General features: G+C 43.0%; 1 protein-coding gene across 3 annotated transcripts in view; it reads right to left on the bottom strand.

The window, feature by feature from the left end:
* Window positions 1-2,125: 2,125 nt before the first annotated feature.
* Window positions 2,126-16,709, bottom strand: part of trrap (transformation/transcription domain-associated protein) — a 102,782-nt gene continuing 88,198 nt past the window's right edge. For all 3 annotated transcript variants that reach the window (XM_050059277.1, XM_050059275.1, XM_050059276.1), the window contains 6 exons: window positions 11,646-11,871; window positions 11,155-11,372; window positions 10,106-10,290; window positions 9,377-9,580; window positions 7,150-7,344; window positions 2,126-3,331 (listed from right to left, as the gene is read on the bottom strand). In XM_050059277.1, the coding sequence (XP_049915234.1) occupies window positions 3,047-3,331; window positions 7,150-7,344; window positions 9,377-9,580; window positions 10,106-10,290; window positions 11,155-11,372; window positions 11,646-11,871 (1,313 nt within the window). In that variant the 3' untranslated portion in view covers window positions 2,126-3,046. The remainder of the gene's footprint in view (window positions 3,332-7,149; window positions 7,345-9,376; window positions 9,581-10,105; window positions 10,291-11,154; window positions 11,373-11,645; window positions 11,872-16,709) is intronic.

Genomic DNA, 16,709 nt, shown 5'->3' with positions numbered 1-16,709 from the left:
GGGTGTGTTGGCTGTTGACGTTCTGGGACGCCGTGTCAAGTTCTGCCTGTTACATGCATTGTCTTCTTTCAAAATACACTTCCGTTTTCACAGGAAATTTGACAGTCTCTTTCAAAATAAACGCACATTGGTGCAACACCGTGAATTGAGTTTTTTTTCCTTCAACAATAAACACATGTTTAGGTTTAGGGCAACAAAAGGAAGTGGTTAGGTTTAGGAAAAGAGAACAGGGTTTGGCTTTAGAATCTTACGGGACAGGAAGACCGCTCTCTCGGGTAAAGGCAGTGTTTGTTGGACCCATCCACCACCCGCCCAAGTTGGACGTTCGCCGCCTTAACTTTCATCCTTGTCCTGCTGCGTTTCCCCTGATGCTGCCACACGCCATTGAACTATAATGGCAACTGGCTGCGTATCATGCCGTCATTATATCTTTTTTCGACACCGCTAGTCACCGCCCAAGCACCAGATTTTGACAACTTTGGAGTGAGACCGGGCTCTGGATACAGATCAAATGTGGTTGCAATGCATAATAATCTGGCTTGGTTACATGTCAGGAATAGATTACTGTACTCACTACCAGCACTAATCAGAAATATCTTAAGTTACAAAAGTTCCGTTCATTTTATTTAAAAAATTATTTGTTAGTCCAGATAGACATGTCTACCCTACATGAGCTAAATCTAAATTTTAATTGAAGCAGCACCTTTTGAGTAAGACTTATCCATAAAACAGACGGAAGCCTAATTAATTAATATCAAAGATTAGTTTCACTGTGTCATGTGTCTCAGGATGTGAAGAGTCTGTCCTTTGTAGTGATGGTTTTCTGTCAGTATGCTTATTATATTGTTGTTTTAGAAATGAGACTACAAGAGAAGATAACCTATATGATATGATTCATACACTGTAATGATCTTCATGCGTGGTAAAAGCATTATTTTTCCTGGGAACTATTCCTTTTAATTAACATGTAATGTGTGTATGGAAACATACAAATTAGAATGTAAAGTATTATGTAAATACTTTGTTTAATATTACAATATTTGAGCATACAAATTATCAGCAGATGTCTCCTCCTCTCCAAAACCAACGCACCTGAGGCCTGTACTACGAAGCCAGTTCAACTTACCCATGGCCATCTGGATAACCGGTACTACAAAGCTGGTTAACAACTAGTTCAGTCTGGGTTTTCCTTTCCAGCCACGAGTGCGTTCATGTTAAAGACATGGGAGTGTTAATTACTGTATGAGCGTCATCATCAGAACCATGAATGAAGGAGGCTGCTTCATATGAGATGAAAGTGTCTGCGACTACGAGACAGTGAAATGTCAGTGGCGTTGGATGTAAATGATACCCTGTAATCTTAAAATCTAGAAACAGTAAAAACACTACTATTACGTGCAGGTATCACAGAGCTATGGGCCTGTGTGACATTAGTAAAGAGTATTTTTGGCTGTTTAGTTGGATGATGACGAAACTACTCTGAATAGGTCACATAAAACACCTCAAAGTGATGCCAGGTTTAAGTAGCCGAGTTAATAACTGATGAGGTCTATCTGACTGAAATGTTGCATTTTTAATAAATGATAAATAATAATGATCTTTTTATAAGTTAAATGCTGCTAAAATCATGTGTTAAGTGTTGTAAAGTATCTCTGTGTTTGTTGGAAGCTCTGTTTTAAAACCTGTGGAAATAGAGCTGTGGAACAATGAAGTGATTTATCTCGATAAAAAGAGAACCAGCTTTGTAGTACTGAAAACCCTGAGTTAACCCTGAAATTACCTCGCTTTGTAGTACAGGCCTCTGGTGATTTTAACCAGTTGAAACACTGAATAAATCAGTTTCATGTTAAAAAATACAAATGTTTTTCCTCAGTGACCAGCAGCGTCGCTGAGGGGCTGCTAACAATAGTAATGAAAACATGGCAATTCAACACGGCCGACTCAGTGGGCGAGGACCTGCTCCCTATATAGATATAAACAGCTCATTCTAAGGTTACAAAAGAACATGATTCTTATATTCAGGTGATTATACACTAAAGAAAACACTTATTATAATTAATTTCTGTCAATATATCCTCCTAGATCCGACACTGGACCTATGAAGAAAGAGCCACCAGCAGCATCTGTATTACAAAAGAGCATTTTATTAAAACAAAATGCTTATTTACAAGGCGAGAGAGAATACTTCTGTGGAAAAAAGTATTGTACCTTTACAAAAAGAAGGGGAATATGCGTACACAGCCAGCTTGGGAATGACATATTTGCATTACAGCTGTTATAGCTTTTTACAGTGTCAATTTGCCCTGAAGTCTCACTTTGTTACATTACAACAGGGCGGATGGAGAGACAAAAGAAATATAAAGTAAAATGGCTTTTGGAATAGTCACATATTAATGAAGTTCAGACAGTGGGTAAAAAAAAAATAAAGAGTGTCATCTATTTCACACGATCACAAAATTCCTTATTCGGCAGGACTAGAAAAGAAGCTACACATTTTTCAAGTTTGAGATGAGTTTAGGCGGGGGAAATCCATCAGTGTAAAAATGCTAAGCTCTTGATGCAGAAATACAACAGCTAAAGCAAACAGAATTGTTTTCCATCTCTTAAATAAACAAAATAACTCCCATAAGCTTGAGTAAGCGGCTCATTATCACACCTACACAAACATCTGCACTGTGTCCTTGTCTGACAGAGCGGCTGGCATCACACAGAGTCCCTGTCATGTAGTTATAAAAATAAATAGAAGTTGAAGGAGAAATTGTGTTTTGATAAAAAGATTCTATCAGTCCAGTTGTAAGTATTTTGTATACTGGCAAGCCCTGTTCAGACTATCAATGTGACAGTCAGGGCTTTTGTTTTCACTTGATTCCACTTTGCAAAGTAGCTCAGTCGACTCTGAGAGGAAGAGTCCAACGTGTCCATCAGGCTTCTGTCACACTGTAGAGTAACGTACATTTAACACTCGTCTGTGTTTGCCAGATACATAATAAAAGTAAACAAAAACATATTCTCTTTCCCCTCCATCGTGTCATGTCATCGTTTCCTCTCAGAGCCAGGGGTGCCACGCCGGGTCCATGCGACACAGATTGTCCAGGCTGTTTGCCGCAGCCACCAGGGTGTTGACCTTACTCTCTCCTCCCTCGAACTGAGCCAGGTTGTGGAGGCGGGTCATGATGGCTGTGACAGCCTTCTGGACCAATGAGACCAACTGCTGGGAGTCCATGTTCTCTGGTTGGCCGGCCGGGGACAGAGGCATGGACGTGTCCTCCTGGGTCTTCTTGTGCCACGCGATGATCTCGTCGCGGAGGACGGCCTTCAGGATGCCGTCCACCTATCAGAGGCAGAGGAAGAGAAGATGTTAATGTTAAGAGTCAGTGGTGTAAATAAAAGATGAATCACATCAATTTTTTGAGGGCAAAAATGGGCCTCAATGAGGATTTGGCTAGAAGTGTTATGCTTTAAGGACGTTTTTCTTTATTTCTCATAGAATTTGGGGTCTATGGTTCATGATGGTCATGTTTGATACCCCTTGATAGCCCTTTTTTCTACTCTTGTTTGGGATATTGAGACTTGTTCTCTTTTAGATCTGGAGATTTCTGATTGATTGCTTATGCCTGATCTCTCTCATTGTTAATTCATATACGCTCTGATGAAGGTCTGAGACACTTGCTCAGGGCTGAGTTGTGGCTGGTTTTTAAAGCTTATATAACTGTTGTTTGAACTATGGCAAGGTTTATATACATTAGTAAACCAGAACTATAAAATGAAAGGATGCTTTGCTGCCTCTCGCAGCAGCTGTAGGCTGAGAAATATATTTTAATGCACTGTACCGAATGCCGGCAGCTACTAGCAACTTTAAAGGTGGAACGTTTACTTGTAATGTTAATGCATGAGTTGACACCGTGAATCCATCAGCATACCTTAAATATCACTATGACAAGTGATGATTTAAGTTGTTTTTCTTGTTTCTCTTGAATGACATACGCTTCCCCTCACTTTGTTCTGGTGCGCTCCAACAGCACTTAACCCCTGGTCTTGCCTGACAAGGACTCAATGCACAAACCCTCTATTTTTAAACATCCCATTGAGTGAGACTCTCACTCTAGCCTGCTCTATTCTGTTCTGAAAATATCGATGTGCATGATAAACAAGGTGTAGATGTGGAAAAGGGAAAACAGCAAGCTCTGGGCAGAGCACTGAGTGACAAAAAACCCACCCACGTTTAGGGGTACTGTCTGTGCTGGACACGCTAAACGGATTTATGGTCTCTGTACATGTCTGCAGGTGTTACTTTTGGTTCCAAAGGTACTATACTGAATGTTTTTGGTGGAAACGGCTCAAGTGTTCAGAAATATTTTCTAGCAGTTTGTGTGCAGTGCCTCAAATTAACCAAAGTAGGCATGTCAGAAGACATGAAATAACTACTCTCTTAGATTTGACTCAGAAAGAAGTGTTAATGAAAAGCTGGCACCTTGTCAAAGTAATCACTACTTTTGATCAAAAAAAAAAGAAGAAAAAAAAGTGAAAATGTGTTTTTTCTTTCACTTTTACTAACATCCTGATGAGAACCCAAGCATGGAGGAAAATGACTCAGAAAGTACTTTTAATGCAGAGCAGTTAAGTTTATTCTTGACCTTGAAATAATACAAACAAACAACCTAACTTGAGTTCCAAATTCTTGCTTTTTCTGTAGCTTTCAACCACATCTTACTTTCTTTTTCTGCAGTTGTCTGATGTTTGGTGTCACAGACCATCTCTGAACAGAGGCAGGGATTATGATTTCCCCTCCATGTCATCAAAGCGTCATATTTATGATGACAACTTAGTCAACAGCATCTACTGATGAAGACCAGAAGATGTGGCTGAAAGTGCCAGAAAAAGCATGTAAGTGGACCTTTTGTTAGGATTGTTTTTGGTCAAATTTTCATAGTTTAAAAAATATTCCCAAACCTTTTTTTATTGTACTTTGTGTTGCAACAAATTATGCAAAAACTTAGGCGGTGTATAAACTTTTTCATACCGCTGTAACAATATCATATTGGTGGTAGCTGACAAATTATAGTCGCTAGTTTGATTCCTAGCTAATTTAATGAGCACTGCATCTATCTGAAGTTCTCAATTATAAGTCAAAGGAATACTGTTTATTTAAGTGTGCCAAACCTTCTGGGTGGACCACATGTTGAAAGTGTCTGTCATGGGAACCAGAGCAATGAAACATGATAAAACCTCAGTTTATGTTAAGTCATTGCCAATCTTACACATAGACATTAAACAAAGCTGTTAAGTCCAACTAAGGGTGTGTCAATCACCCTCAAGGAAATCTCTCTGAGTTGTAAGCAGCTCATTGTGGTGACACAGAGCTGAAATACATAACCATCTAAACCATGATGGAGCCACAACACTAGCAATCATCACCTAACTAGGTACGCGCAGTTCCCTACCCTTATCTAAAGTGTTTGTATGGTTTCAGGCTTCAATATATTTGAGTGGATGATTGTTAGGTGTTTGTTGTGTTTTGCTGTGTTCCCTGGAAACGTCCATTTTCTCTGACCACGGGCCCCTGGCACTCGGGCTTAACCAGTTCACAATGTGGAGTGTTTTGTTTATTTGCATCTTAAGCACTCCTGCTCCCTCAACATCAGTCAGACTTGAAGTATGAGCCAGACCTATACATAGACACCACATGCCTGTCATTACTGCCCTGCTGCAGATACATTATACAACCCTCTGACTGCTCGTGCTTTCATTGCATTGTTTTTGTTTGGATGAACTTCCTCTGAGGGTTTATCTAACTTTAAGTGCTAAACAATATCTGGAGAACTCAGCAGGAGCTTAAATTCGACAACAAACCACTGCGTGCTCATGACAGAATGATGTATATCCTCACTGATACTGCCAGCTGACTTGCACCTCACATTTCACCATTTCAGGGACTTGTGCCATCTGGGTCAGGTTGTGAAAGTGTCATTTTTATATACACATTTTACATTTAAATGCAATATTGTTACAGTGTGATTCAACATTTTCTGACAAACTAGCACATTTTACAGAGTTTTAACAAGGGTGCAAAAAATCTAAACCTTAAACCTGCAATAAGCCTTTGTCGGTATCTATTTTTTCAAAGCTTTATACCATCCCGACATTTTACCAAAGTATACAGCATATGATCATAATTGTGTAAAATACAAATGTAAAATCTGAGCTGCTGGTGAAGTCAGTGTAGCATGTATGTTATTGTCTAGCTTACAATGCTGTGTTTGTAATATACATAAACATGTCCTCCTGGGTTTAAATACTTATGGATTATATCGACCCAACAGTGAGCTGAACAAACATGATGTGTTGAATAATGTGTTGATGAAGTCACATGTGGCAATACTCCCAAACAGACTGCTGGCATTTTTCTTTTTTTACTAGTCCTGTAACGTTACCCCCACCACTCACTGTCTCCCTCTTTTCAGCTGCCTGTTCCACGAGTTGGGACTGACCTCTGGTGGTGTGTGCTGTACACTACATCACCTCAATACAGCATCTCCTATCAGTTTAATAGAAAGAAGAGCATCTGAATTTTTGATGGTATTGAAATTCACACCTTCAGGATATCTAAATAACCCTGTATACCATAATAAGCCTACCTGCAATAGCTAATTATTTGGCCATTTTGGGGGCGACGGACCCAAGCTGTAAACCCAACACTGCCATAGTGTCACTTACAGTAGATAAAAAGTGGGTAGGCATACTTGTTAGAAAACATTTGCCCATTAACACTTCCAGCAGATACAGAGAAATCAGATGACAACGGTCCAATCTTCACTCTCCTTTAATCTGTTTTTGTCTCCACCAATTCTTGATATCTGTCTCTTTAGCCGCTAAATACTCAATTGTATTAACAGTTATTCTCCAACTTCATCTGTCTGATATTTGTTACTGAGCAAGCAGAGTTTTTCACTGAATACCGCCTGCTGCATCTGAAAACGATGCTGATGAGAGCAGTAAAAGTGAACTGAAACAGTAAATTCATGGGCCATAAAACCAAAACAACAGGCTGATAGGTGCTAAAATGCTCTGTAGAGCTGAGAGGAACTGCAGCTGGGTGAAAATGATCTCTTATCGTAAGAATGGAACAATTCTTTTGAACAGCCAGGTTACCTTGAAGTTTGGTTGTGCGAAGCATCGTGCCACGGCAATCATGGAGGCAGTGAGTGGGCCGGAGACACCGATGGTGGTCAGGAACTCGGAGATGTTTGGCGTCAGGCGGAACGGAACAGGGCGATTAGCGTCCAGGTCGCCTGTGGCATCGTTGATGTCGAAGCGGAAGTAGGAGACGTTCAGCTTTCCTGTGTCCTAAAAACAAAGAATTGCATAAAAGGTAGGTTACAATACACATCAGTAGTCTTACAAAAATGTGAGGTAGGCTAGATGTATAATGCTGTGTTCACAGATGGATGGCAGATGAACAATGCCTTTTGGATGGCACAGGGAACGTCCAGTCTTAATGTCCAGTAAATGTCCATATCGCCCATGTTTCCATCCAGTGTGAAAGAGCTACGTAACATCCGTTTGTAAATTTCGTTGCAGAGCACAGCAAAAAGTTCACATATTTTAACTTTGAACAGCAATGCCATCTACAGTTACCTTTATTCTCTGCCAGCCTCACCTAGTTTCACAGTCATGCTTTCATCCACTAAAATGATATTCAGTTTGCTGTCTATCCTCTCCTTCATTCCATGGGAAAGCAGCAAGAGTGTGTGAAGGAGGGCATGTTAAATAAAGCACCGCTCAGAAGTACCTGCTCATAACCCCTCACAAATAAAGAAGGAATATCTATAAATATTCCTTTATGCAGTGTTATGCAGTCCTTCGACCACATGCACCCTGCAAGAAAATAACTCTTCTTCAGAAAGGCTATGGGAGTTACAAAACAAGCTCACACCAACGAAATGGCTGCAGTTATTGATCTGCGTGCCCCAGACACAGTAACACGTCAAACTATCAGCAGCAGAACATCTATAATCCTCAATTCACTCCCACTCCCCTCTCCCCCGCTGCTCCCCGCTGACTTAAATATATACAGCCAAGTTTTCATCTTTAAGCCCGCATTTATGTGCGAGAGGACCGCTACACAAGCAGCCATTCTAGGGAAGATAAGCTCCCTTATATGAAAAGGTGAGTGGCTCTGACAGCTTTATTGCAGAGCATTTCATTCCAGCTCGTGCTCCCTCTCCTCCTCTGTCTCGCCTCTTTCCCTCCCTTCCTCCTTCTCTTTAATTCCCTCCCCTCCTGTCTCTCTCTCTCTCCTACTGTCATTTGCTCCTCCAGGCCCCAGTGGAGGGCCTCAAGGCAGTGGGCTGAGACACCAGCAACCCCCAGGAGGCTCAGATAAGCCAGCAGACAGTTGGCTGTGGAGGCAGCGCTCGGAATGCTAAATCACCACACTAGTGGCCAGCGATGGCTTCATTTTGGGACTGGTGTGAATGGGATGACGCAAAATTAGTGTGTTGCATGTAGTGACCTGGGAGACATGACAGATAATAGCTAATTTCAGAACAACTGTCGACGATATTAAAGGAGATAGAGGGATTATTACACAGGGAAAGAGATGATGTGATGCCTTATGAAGACAGATGTTGAAAAAAATTGGAATCAATGACTGAATTGTGGCCTGATGGACACCACAAAGCAGTACTTCTTTTTTTTATTGATGCCTCGAAACATCACAGAGCCTACAGGCGTCAACTTGAAGGAACATAAGGTCTCCATTTATGCAGGGTGGGGCACAATGCTATGGCTGTGATGTCCTGTCCTTGCACTCTCCCTCTGTTTGTGTGTAATGTTTGTGTGTGTATGCTCTCCGTACCGTAATCCTGCTGTGTCTAATGGGATCTGCGGAGTGGAACAGGCAGAGAGGGGGCTTAATACCAGCGCTTAGCTGCCCAGAGGAACGCCTGTCAGCAAAGGCCGATTAGGATCAGAGGGGTGGGGTGGCCGGCTGACACAATCATCTTTAATAATGACTTTGAGAAAGCTGTCTGTGGACCCTGAGCGGCAGAAGGATGCGTGTGGACTGAAAGGCAGATGCTCGCACACACAAACACGGCCTCTTCAAATTGAAACGTCTTTGATAGCTGTAGAGCAGAGGGACTGAATATAACGTTCTGTCAAAACATCCTTCGCATTGACAGCGGCTGGCTGACTGATAGCGTGAATGTCATGGGGGAGAATAGTAATTCATACGGCCAGATATGGAGACCATAATGGTGATCTCTTAATGCATCTATGAGAGTGGATATCTATTAAATTAACCCCCGTCATATGAATCCCACTTGCCCTTGACAGAGAGTCCGACATGTTTCTGCTTCATGCGTGCTTCTCCTACCTGTGCTATCTGCAGCATCTCAGGGTTGAGCCTGTTGAGGTGGAGCATAAACTCGGCCAGGCCTATGAGGGCCAGCTGGATAGTGAACATCTTCCGGAAGGTCCAGTAATCGGTGGCGTTAGGGAAGGTGTGGAGAGCCCACTCCTTCAGCATGCTGCGAGGAACCATGTTCCCCTGTACCTCCTTCAGGATGTCCCGAAGGACCTGGTAGTAAACAAGAGAAGGGAATAGAGGTTAAGTAGGCGCCCAGGGTCCAGCTGATATCAGGCCTCACATTCATAATTTACTTATTTCAAAGCAACGGTCCGCCCTTTTTCTTGCTCTCTCTTCGCTCCAACAGCGAGTAGACACACACACAGACACACACAGCGCTCCAGTGCCCTCAATAACTCCACCTCCTCTCATTCACTCTCTTCTCAATTTAATTAGATGCAAAGGGGCTTTACTGCCCTGGGAAACATAGGTTTACACTGCCAGTGCAAGTGAAATAAAATGTATGTAATATGAATAAAGACCTACTAAAATAAAAGAATGTTTAGTTTTTTACTTGCACTTTATTGCATTCTGAATAAAGAGCATCTGTGATATTGGCTGCATGAAGCTACTGTTAAATTACAATTCAATCACTCAGGGTGCATATCAATGCAGGGCACTAAAGGAGGTCGCAACTGTACCACGCTGCACAGCAGTATTATGCACTGTTTATGTTGTGTGTGTTTGTACCCATACCTGGTGGCTGGCCTGTGTGCCTCTGGCCTGCACAGTGGCCAGACGATCATAATATCTGGAAATGGGGTTGTCGTGTTCTATGCCCTTCTTGGCACAGCGTTGTTTGTAGATTTCCACCAGTGACAAGGATGAAGGGTTGTCCTCTACCAGCCGCATCTGAGGCGACACTGCCACCACTCGGGGCACTGGAGAGATGGAGGGAGGGAGAGACAGAAGACAGGACACAGGTGGGAAAGAAATGGGGAGGGGAGAGCAGAGGGAAGTAGTGAGATGGAGGGAAGCCCGAGAGAAAAAAGAAGAGGAGAGAGCAGGGAAGTGGGGGAGGAGGTAAGGGAAAACAACCAAGTCAGTGACACACAAACTGTAAACATTTGGCTGCACTTGCTTGCAAACAGTCCCTGTTTTACCACAGTGTAAACCACAGATCTAAACCTACAACTAAAATACTTCAGAGTTGAGAAACAGCTGCACCGAGGGCATGCCATCGCTCAACACCAGGCAGGGTCAAAGGAGGTAAAGAGCTGTGCGTTGACTCGCCAAGTGAAAGCAGGCCAAACATTTACATACACCAGCACCCCAAATCAAATCAATACCAGCCATTCCAGTTGGGAGGAAATGGGTTGGAAGGGACTGTTGAATTCCCCGTCCATATTTCCCCTTAAACAAACCAATCAAGTGCATAAATGGAGAGTGGGCAAACATCTGGGCGAAGGCAAACCACAGGGGGATGACAGGAGAGGAAATAGCGCTTGAAAGTGAATTGAAATTGTGTGTGTGTGGTGTGTGAGTGAGACAGCGACAGAATGAGAAGAAAAATGAAAGGAGGGGGGTCACTGCCAATAATTGTTCCCTGGAGGTGACCATGTGTTTCTGATCACATAAGACGCACTCTAATCAGATCTGTGACAAACTACGTATAAAAAAGTAAAGAGAGTTTCCTATTTTCTTGAAAAACATCGACATTATTCTGGTTAAAGTTCCTTCCTTGTCCCTATATGCTTTTAAAGATCATGCACACAGGCACCCATCTTTCTTATCCCTGGTCCTACCAGTGAAGAAGAGGTGTCTCTTGGTGGTCTCCTTCCTCTTCTCAAGACAGGGGTTGAGGAGGCGGAGGAGCTGCAGGACCCTCTCCTCTCGGCGCGACTCGGTCAGGCAAGCGTCGTTCATCACCAGGTAAGGGTAGATCTTGCCATTGTGGCCGCGGATGTAGAGACGACGTGCTGCTGTGTTGTGTTTCTGAACAATTTCCACTCTGGGCATGAACCTGGAGTGGGAGGAGCAAGAGAGACAGAACTGAAGTGATAAACGATGTGGGAGGAATGATATGCGGGTACAATTGTGCTGTGAGATTCCATGCGTATGTGTTGTCCGGTTCTATTTTATCCACAGGCAACAGGAGCAGGTGAATCTCTTACATTCATCAGCCAGAGAAAACACTTTCACAAAGTATTTTTAGAACACAAACGGACCTCTGACTGGTGTTATATACCGTCATGTTTACAAGGGCCAGGTGTCTTTGCGTAGGAGATTCTCTTACCTTGCGATCTTGATGTAATAGTGTGTAGGTTTGGGCATGAGGAATTCTCCGGGGATCTCCACCTCGGCCGTCTGTGCAGAGAAGTTGCTGAGGAAGCGACACTTCTCCTCAATGAGGAAGAACTTGGGCAGCTGCTTGGTCTTGGCCTCCAGGATCTTGATCCATTTCTTCAGCTTGGAGATCAAGTTGTGAAGCTTCATGGAGCCTGGCACGCTGAAATCAAAGTCTGACAGGGAGAAAAAGGGCACTGTTAAAACAAGAATCTTGCTATAGCACTGGCCTTTTCATCTCCACATGTCCCCAACCCTCTGATACTCCTTTCCCACCAAAATCTGCCAGTATATTCAGGTTTTTGTTTTTTTTTTGACTGCAAGCGAAATGCACTATTTAAATTGAAATGAATAGATAAATAATGGAAGTGGCCAGATGAAATCCTCAAGCTGAATGGTGGAGGGTCAATGTGTTACACTTTCCTGCTCCTAATCAACTACCCTCAAAATGCCCTTCAGCAAGACACTAACCCCTATAACTGTTCCAGAGGAGCTGCTCTCAGCCGCCAACATTTCAAGACTGTAACGGTAGTGGTCAGCTCCCAGGTGTGTATTTGTGTGTTCGACTTCTGACCTCTCCTGCAGCAATATGCTCTGAGACCTGTGCTATAAATACCAGTGTGTTTCTAAGTAACCTTGACAAATAAAATACGACAAGGGGTTAAAACACATGCAAGCGGCAAATACACAGGGGATAGCGCTCAAAGTTGAGTCAAATATGGTTAAACAAAAATAAATACAATCAAAGGAAATAACGTTTGAGAGTTCATTGGCCAGATGAGATGTTAATGCAACCGTTGAACAGCCTGTTTAAAACCACAAACGGTTAAGATTGATTAAAGTCAGATCTGGGTATTTACTTTGACGTTATTTACCCAGTAACATGGACTAAGAACACCTTGTTTTTCCCAGTGACAGCCTCAGGGTGGGCAGTAGTTACACAAACGTACATCTGGGAAACGTCCATTCTAAATATTGTGTTGCACTGTCGGTCGCTCCACTCCACCAGTGTGGTGAAGTGCCTTGCTTAAGGGAACTTCACAGATAAGTTATTCATTGCAGGCTGGCAGCACAAGGAGAGCTGTTTGCTCTATCGACTTAAAACTCCCTGGTGGAGGCTGGGAGCTGATTAAATTAGAGCTATAAAAATGAGCGTCTTAAAGTATTAAATTCCTGTTTCAAGTCACAACTCATATTGCACATAACATATTGTGATGAGCTGCGGCAATAACAACGGAAGGAGGGGAAGTGAGCCAGGCAGGTTTTCCATTTTGGAGTAAAGCCCCCAGGACATCTCTGTAACATGAATGCGCGCACGCACACACACCTACCTCTCCTATTTCAGTACACCCTGTTGTGCCGCCTGTTATAATGAATCCATGAAACTGCAAGGCCTTGCCATTTCAAACCCGTTCAATCTCTCCCAGAGTGAGACCTCCTAATACTTTAAATAAGCCCTTTAAAACAGCCAATGTTCTTTTCGGAGTGGCCCTATTTCGCTATCCGTCTGCCTGCAATTCACCTGCCTCAATAGCAGAGGTAAAATTGAAACAGTCCTGAGGAATTGCAACCCGACAACAATTCAGCACCATAAAAGCGTATAATGCTTACAAATAGAAGAAGCGAGACATGCTCCACTCCATCGAATCCATGAAGCAATGTAGTAATATCATTCCATCTTTATCAGACATAAAACATTTAACCTGTTTAAATCTGGAGAGTGTTGCACATGAGAGTCATTCTTGAAGTTATTGTAACTCGTAAAAATACCTGAGTACTCAAAGTAGTTAAAACTAAACGTGCAACAAAGACCCTTTCTGAAACAATTACTAACCAATATTTCATTGTGGTTGGGCTCTATTTATAATCAATAGTGGGACAACATTAAAACTGAAGAAGCTGAAATTGTATTTTCTGAGAAAACATACAGGGGTTCCCTGTGGCAAGTGCAACACAGCCAGCAACACCAGAAGATAGTTATTTTCAGTCCCCCTGAACTCATCTTTGACCCCTGCTCTCTCTGTCAGGTAGCTGGGGAATAGGATGCTGTGAGACAGAGCGTGGTGTGGAAAGTAGCCAGGCTGCTCTCTGACCTGTGTGTGGAAACCAGGGCTGGTATCCTGCCCTACCTGGCCTGGCTGACAGACCACAGCAGAGGATCTGCACTTCTGTGCCAAATTATGGATCCAGACTCGGGAGGTGGGCCACCTCTGTACATAGAACCATCATTCCCTCATGGACTGCCCTGCTCCTGACTCAGCGTGGGGTTGTCTGAAAGTGTGTGGTGGGGATGGAGTCAACCTAACTTTATTATGTTTGATTGGTGAGCTGAAGTTTTGAGCATATCAGAGGTCATCACAGCAGTGTGTGTGGGTGTAGAGGGGTTTCTGGTATACAAAAGTTCACATTTAAAGCTATGACTGACAACCAACTGAAGGTACATAGGTGCTAAGCCAAATTGCTACAGACCTACATTTAACCATTGTAAATGTCATTTCAGCATGACAAATGACTGTTCAATAGGCACAGAATTAACAGCCAGAAAACTTTTTTTTAGAAGACGCTCTTCTGACAAAAGTCTCTGGAACAGATACACTGCTAAAACAGTAACTCATGCAAATAGCATTTGCAGTAATTGGATTTGAATGCCTCCCTGCTGCCAAATGTTATATGTGCACACATAAACCCATATTTTCCAGCCCACAAACCCTGTGAAAGCGAGTGAGCCACTAACGTGGTTCGGGGAATGGGAGCTTGGCTGCTCAGCAGCTCTGTAAACCCTGTTTGTTCCGCTCTGGAAGGCTTGTGTGGTTTCAGTCTCTGTCGGCCCCGCTCCCACGTCGCTGTGGGGACAGCTGGGTAGCAATGGTCGGCAGGCACCCTGCGACGCAGAAGCCCTGGTGATGCCTGGCTGCGTGAGCACAGCTGGCACAGCAACATCTGGTAAGATTCATCAGCGCGGAGTCTCGCTCACTCTTGTTTGTGTTGTTCATTCAGTCGGCCCGTGTGCCGTTCCCATGCTTTTGATCGCTAATGCCATCACACCTGTCTTGATGTTTCCTCTCTGACTCTCATTGCCATTGTTTTCTATCTGCTAATCTCCTTTCTTCCATTTTATAAGCTCCTCTCTGTAATTTTCTGTGCTCGTCAGCTCTGGCTCACCTTTATTACAGCTTTTTTCTCTCTCTTAGTCAGGTGATCATTTTTTTCCCCCCTAGCTGCTTTTCATTCACTCGCAGTCCTTGTCCTCCACTATCCCAGGGCCAAACACATTAGCTCTATTGGCCACTCTCAGGACCAGTGGAGGGGAAAAGCACAGGAGAGACTGAAGAGCAGAGAGGGGGAGGAGGGAGGAGAGGGAGGAGTGGCTGGGTGGAAATGCAATAAAAAGGAGAGACTAGGCTGTTTGCTGTGAGTTTAATTCAGCGAACATGTATGTGCAGCCAGCCTGTAGAAGTGAAAAGGAGTCAGCAAAGACATTTATTTGAACGCTGGGGGAAGCTGCAGACGGTCCGTGTTTAAACTGGGACCAGTGAACTGTGGTTCAACTCCCTTATGTAATGTAGGAAAACAGACACGTGGCTTCCAAAAACAGGAGAATGATTGTTTAGAGGAAAATGTCTCAGAGGGGGCCTTGGCTAAACTAGAACTGCACCTGTCCTGTTGGATTCCTCAGCGTGCATATGAATCTGAACACGCCCGCCAAAATGACTGAAGGCTTCGTCGTTGCTTTACAAGCATACACATGAATATCACAGAATTTCTGCTTTGAAACGTCTTAATCCAAAACTGGGGATGGATCAGAGAACTGTCTCTCAGTGCAGAGTGTCTTCCAACTCCTAATGTTTGATGTTACATCAGCGTGCAACACCTCAGAGATTAGGTTGGGAAAGTAGAAAGTGTGCTATTAGGAATATTCTGAGGTTTCAGGATTAAAAACTGCAGCCAATATAACAATACAAATGACATACTGGCTGCAGTTCATACTGTTAGTGGCTCATCTCAATAGAAGGCTGTTTTTTTGGGTTTTTTTTAAGAAATTTACCTCTATGATATTTGACAATAGTGTGCAATTTCTAGTCAAACATTGAAGGAAGAAGTCCAACGACAAGTGAAACACACCCCAGTGGACATTTTACTGTAACAGTCCAACATTAAAAACCTCCCATGGACATATTCAGCGGACTTTATTATAGGTATTATTGTATATCATCCTACTTTGATGACTTCAGTGACAGATGAGGATTGTTAATGTTGGTAATTCATTGCCAGTTCTACTCTCCGAAGAATCGTTTACTCTGTAGTGAGAACAAAATAACTACGCTGCAATTGTTTTGAACCAACATTTAACAGGGAAAGGGAGATAAGTGTTTAATCTCTGTGCCACAACAGCATCAGCAGCAGCAGCGTACTCTCACATTCACATACCCTTGCCAATATTTTATGAGCTATATTCACTTTTGGTACAGCAAGCAATGCTTGGTTCCCTGAAAAGTGAATAAATACTGTAGGCTTTCAGCTCCAACCACTCTGGCTGCTGATAGTAAGCCAAACTGGGGTTTAAGCACATTTACATTTCAATATAAAATGGCCAAAGTTGCCCAGTGCCAATATGGTGGAAATCATTTTACTCTGGTGGACTTCAAGTCTATAACCCTGCACTGAAAATCCATTTCACCCTGATAGAAACAGCTGCCAAGAAATAAAATAATTTCATTCCAGTTACTGTAGAGAGATGTAGTCTGACAAATAATGTTCTACAGAGTTTTGGAACACGACTAAAGACTGAACCTTAACAAGAGAGTTCACCGTTTCATAGTTTCAGCTGAGGCAAGAGCGCTCAGAGTCTTCTGTTGTATATCATCAAACCTGAGACAGGCTTCGTGCTTGTTGAGATCATCACCGCAGTGCTGCACCAGCTTAGATTAGAATATAGCTGACTGGTGTATAATCAAAACCACTGTGGGCGTGTGCGCACAGTGTAATAAAGACACAAACTGACACACACACACAC

This window comes from Epinephelus moara, chromosome 13 (assembly GCF_006386435.1).
Source record: "Epinephelus moara isolate mb chromosome 13, YSFRI_EMoa_1.0, whole genome shotgun sequence".
NCBI lineage: Eukaryota > Metazoa > Chordata > Actinopteri > Perciformes > Serranidae > Epinephelus > Epinephelus moara.
This window is presented reverse-complemented; position numbering and strand designations above follow the sequence as displayed.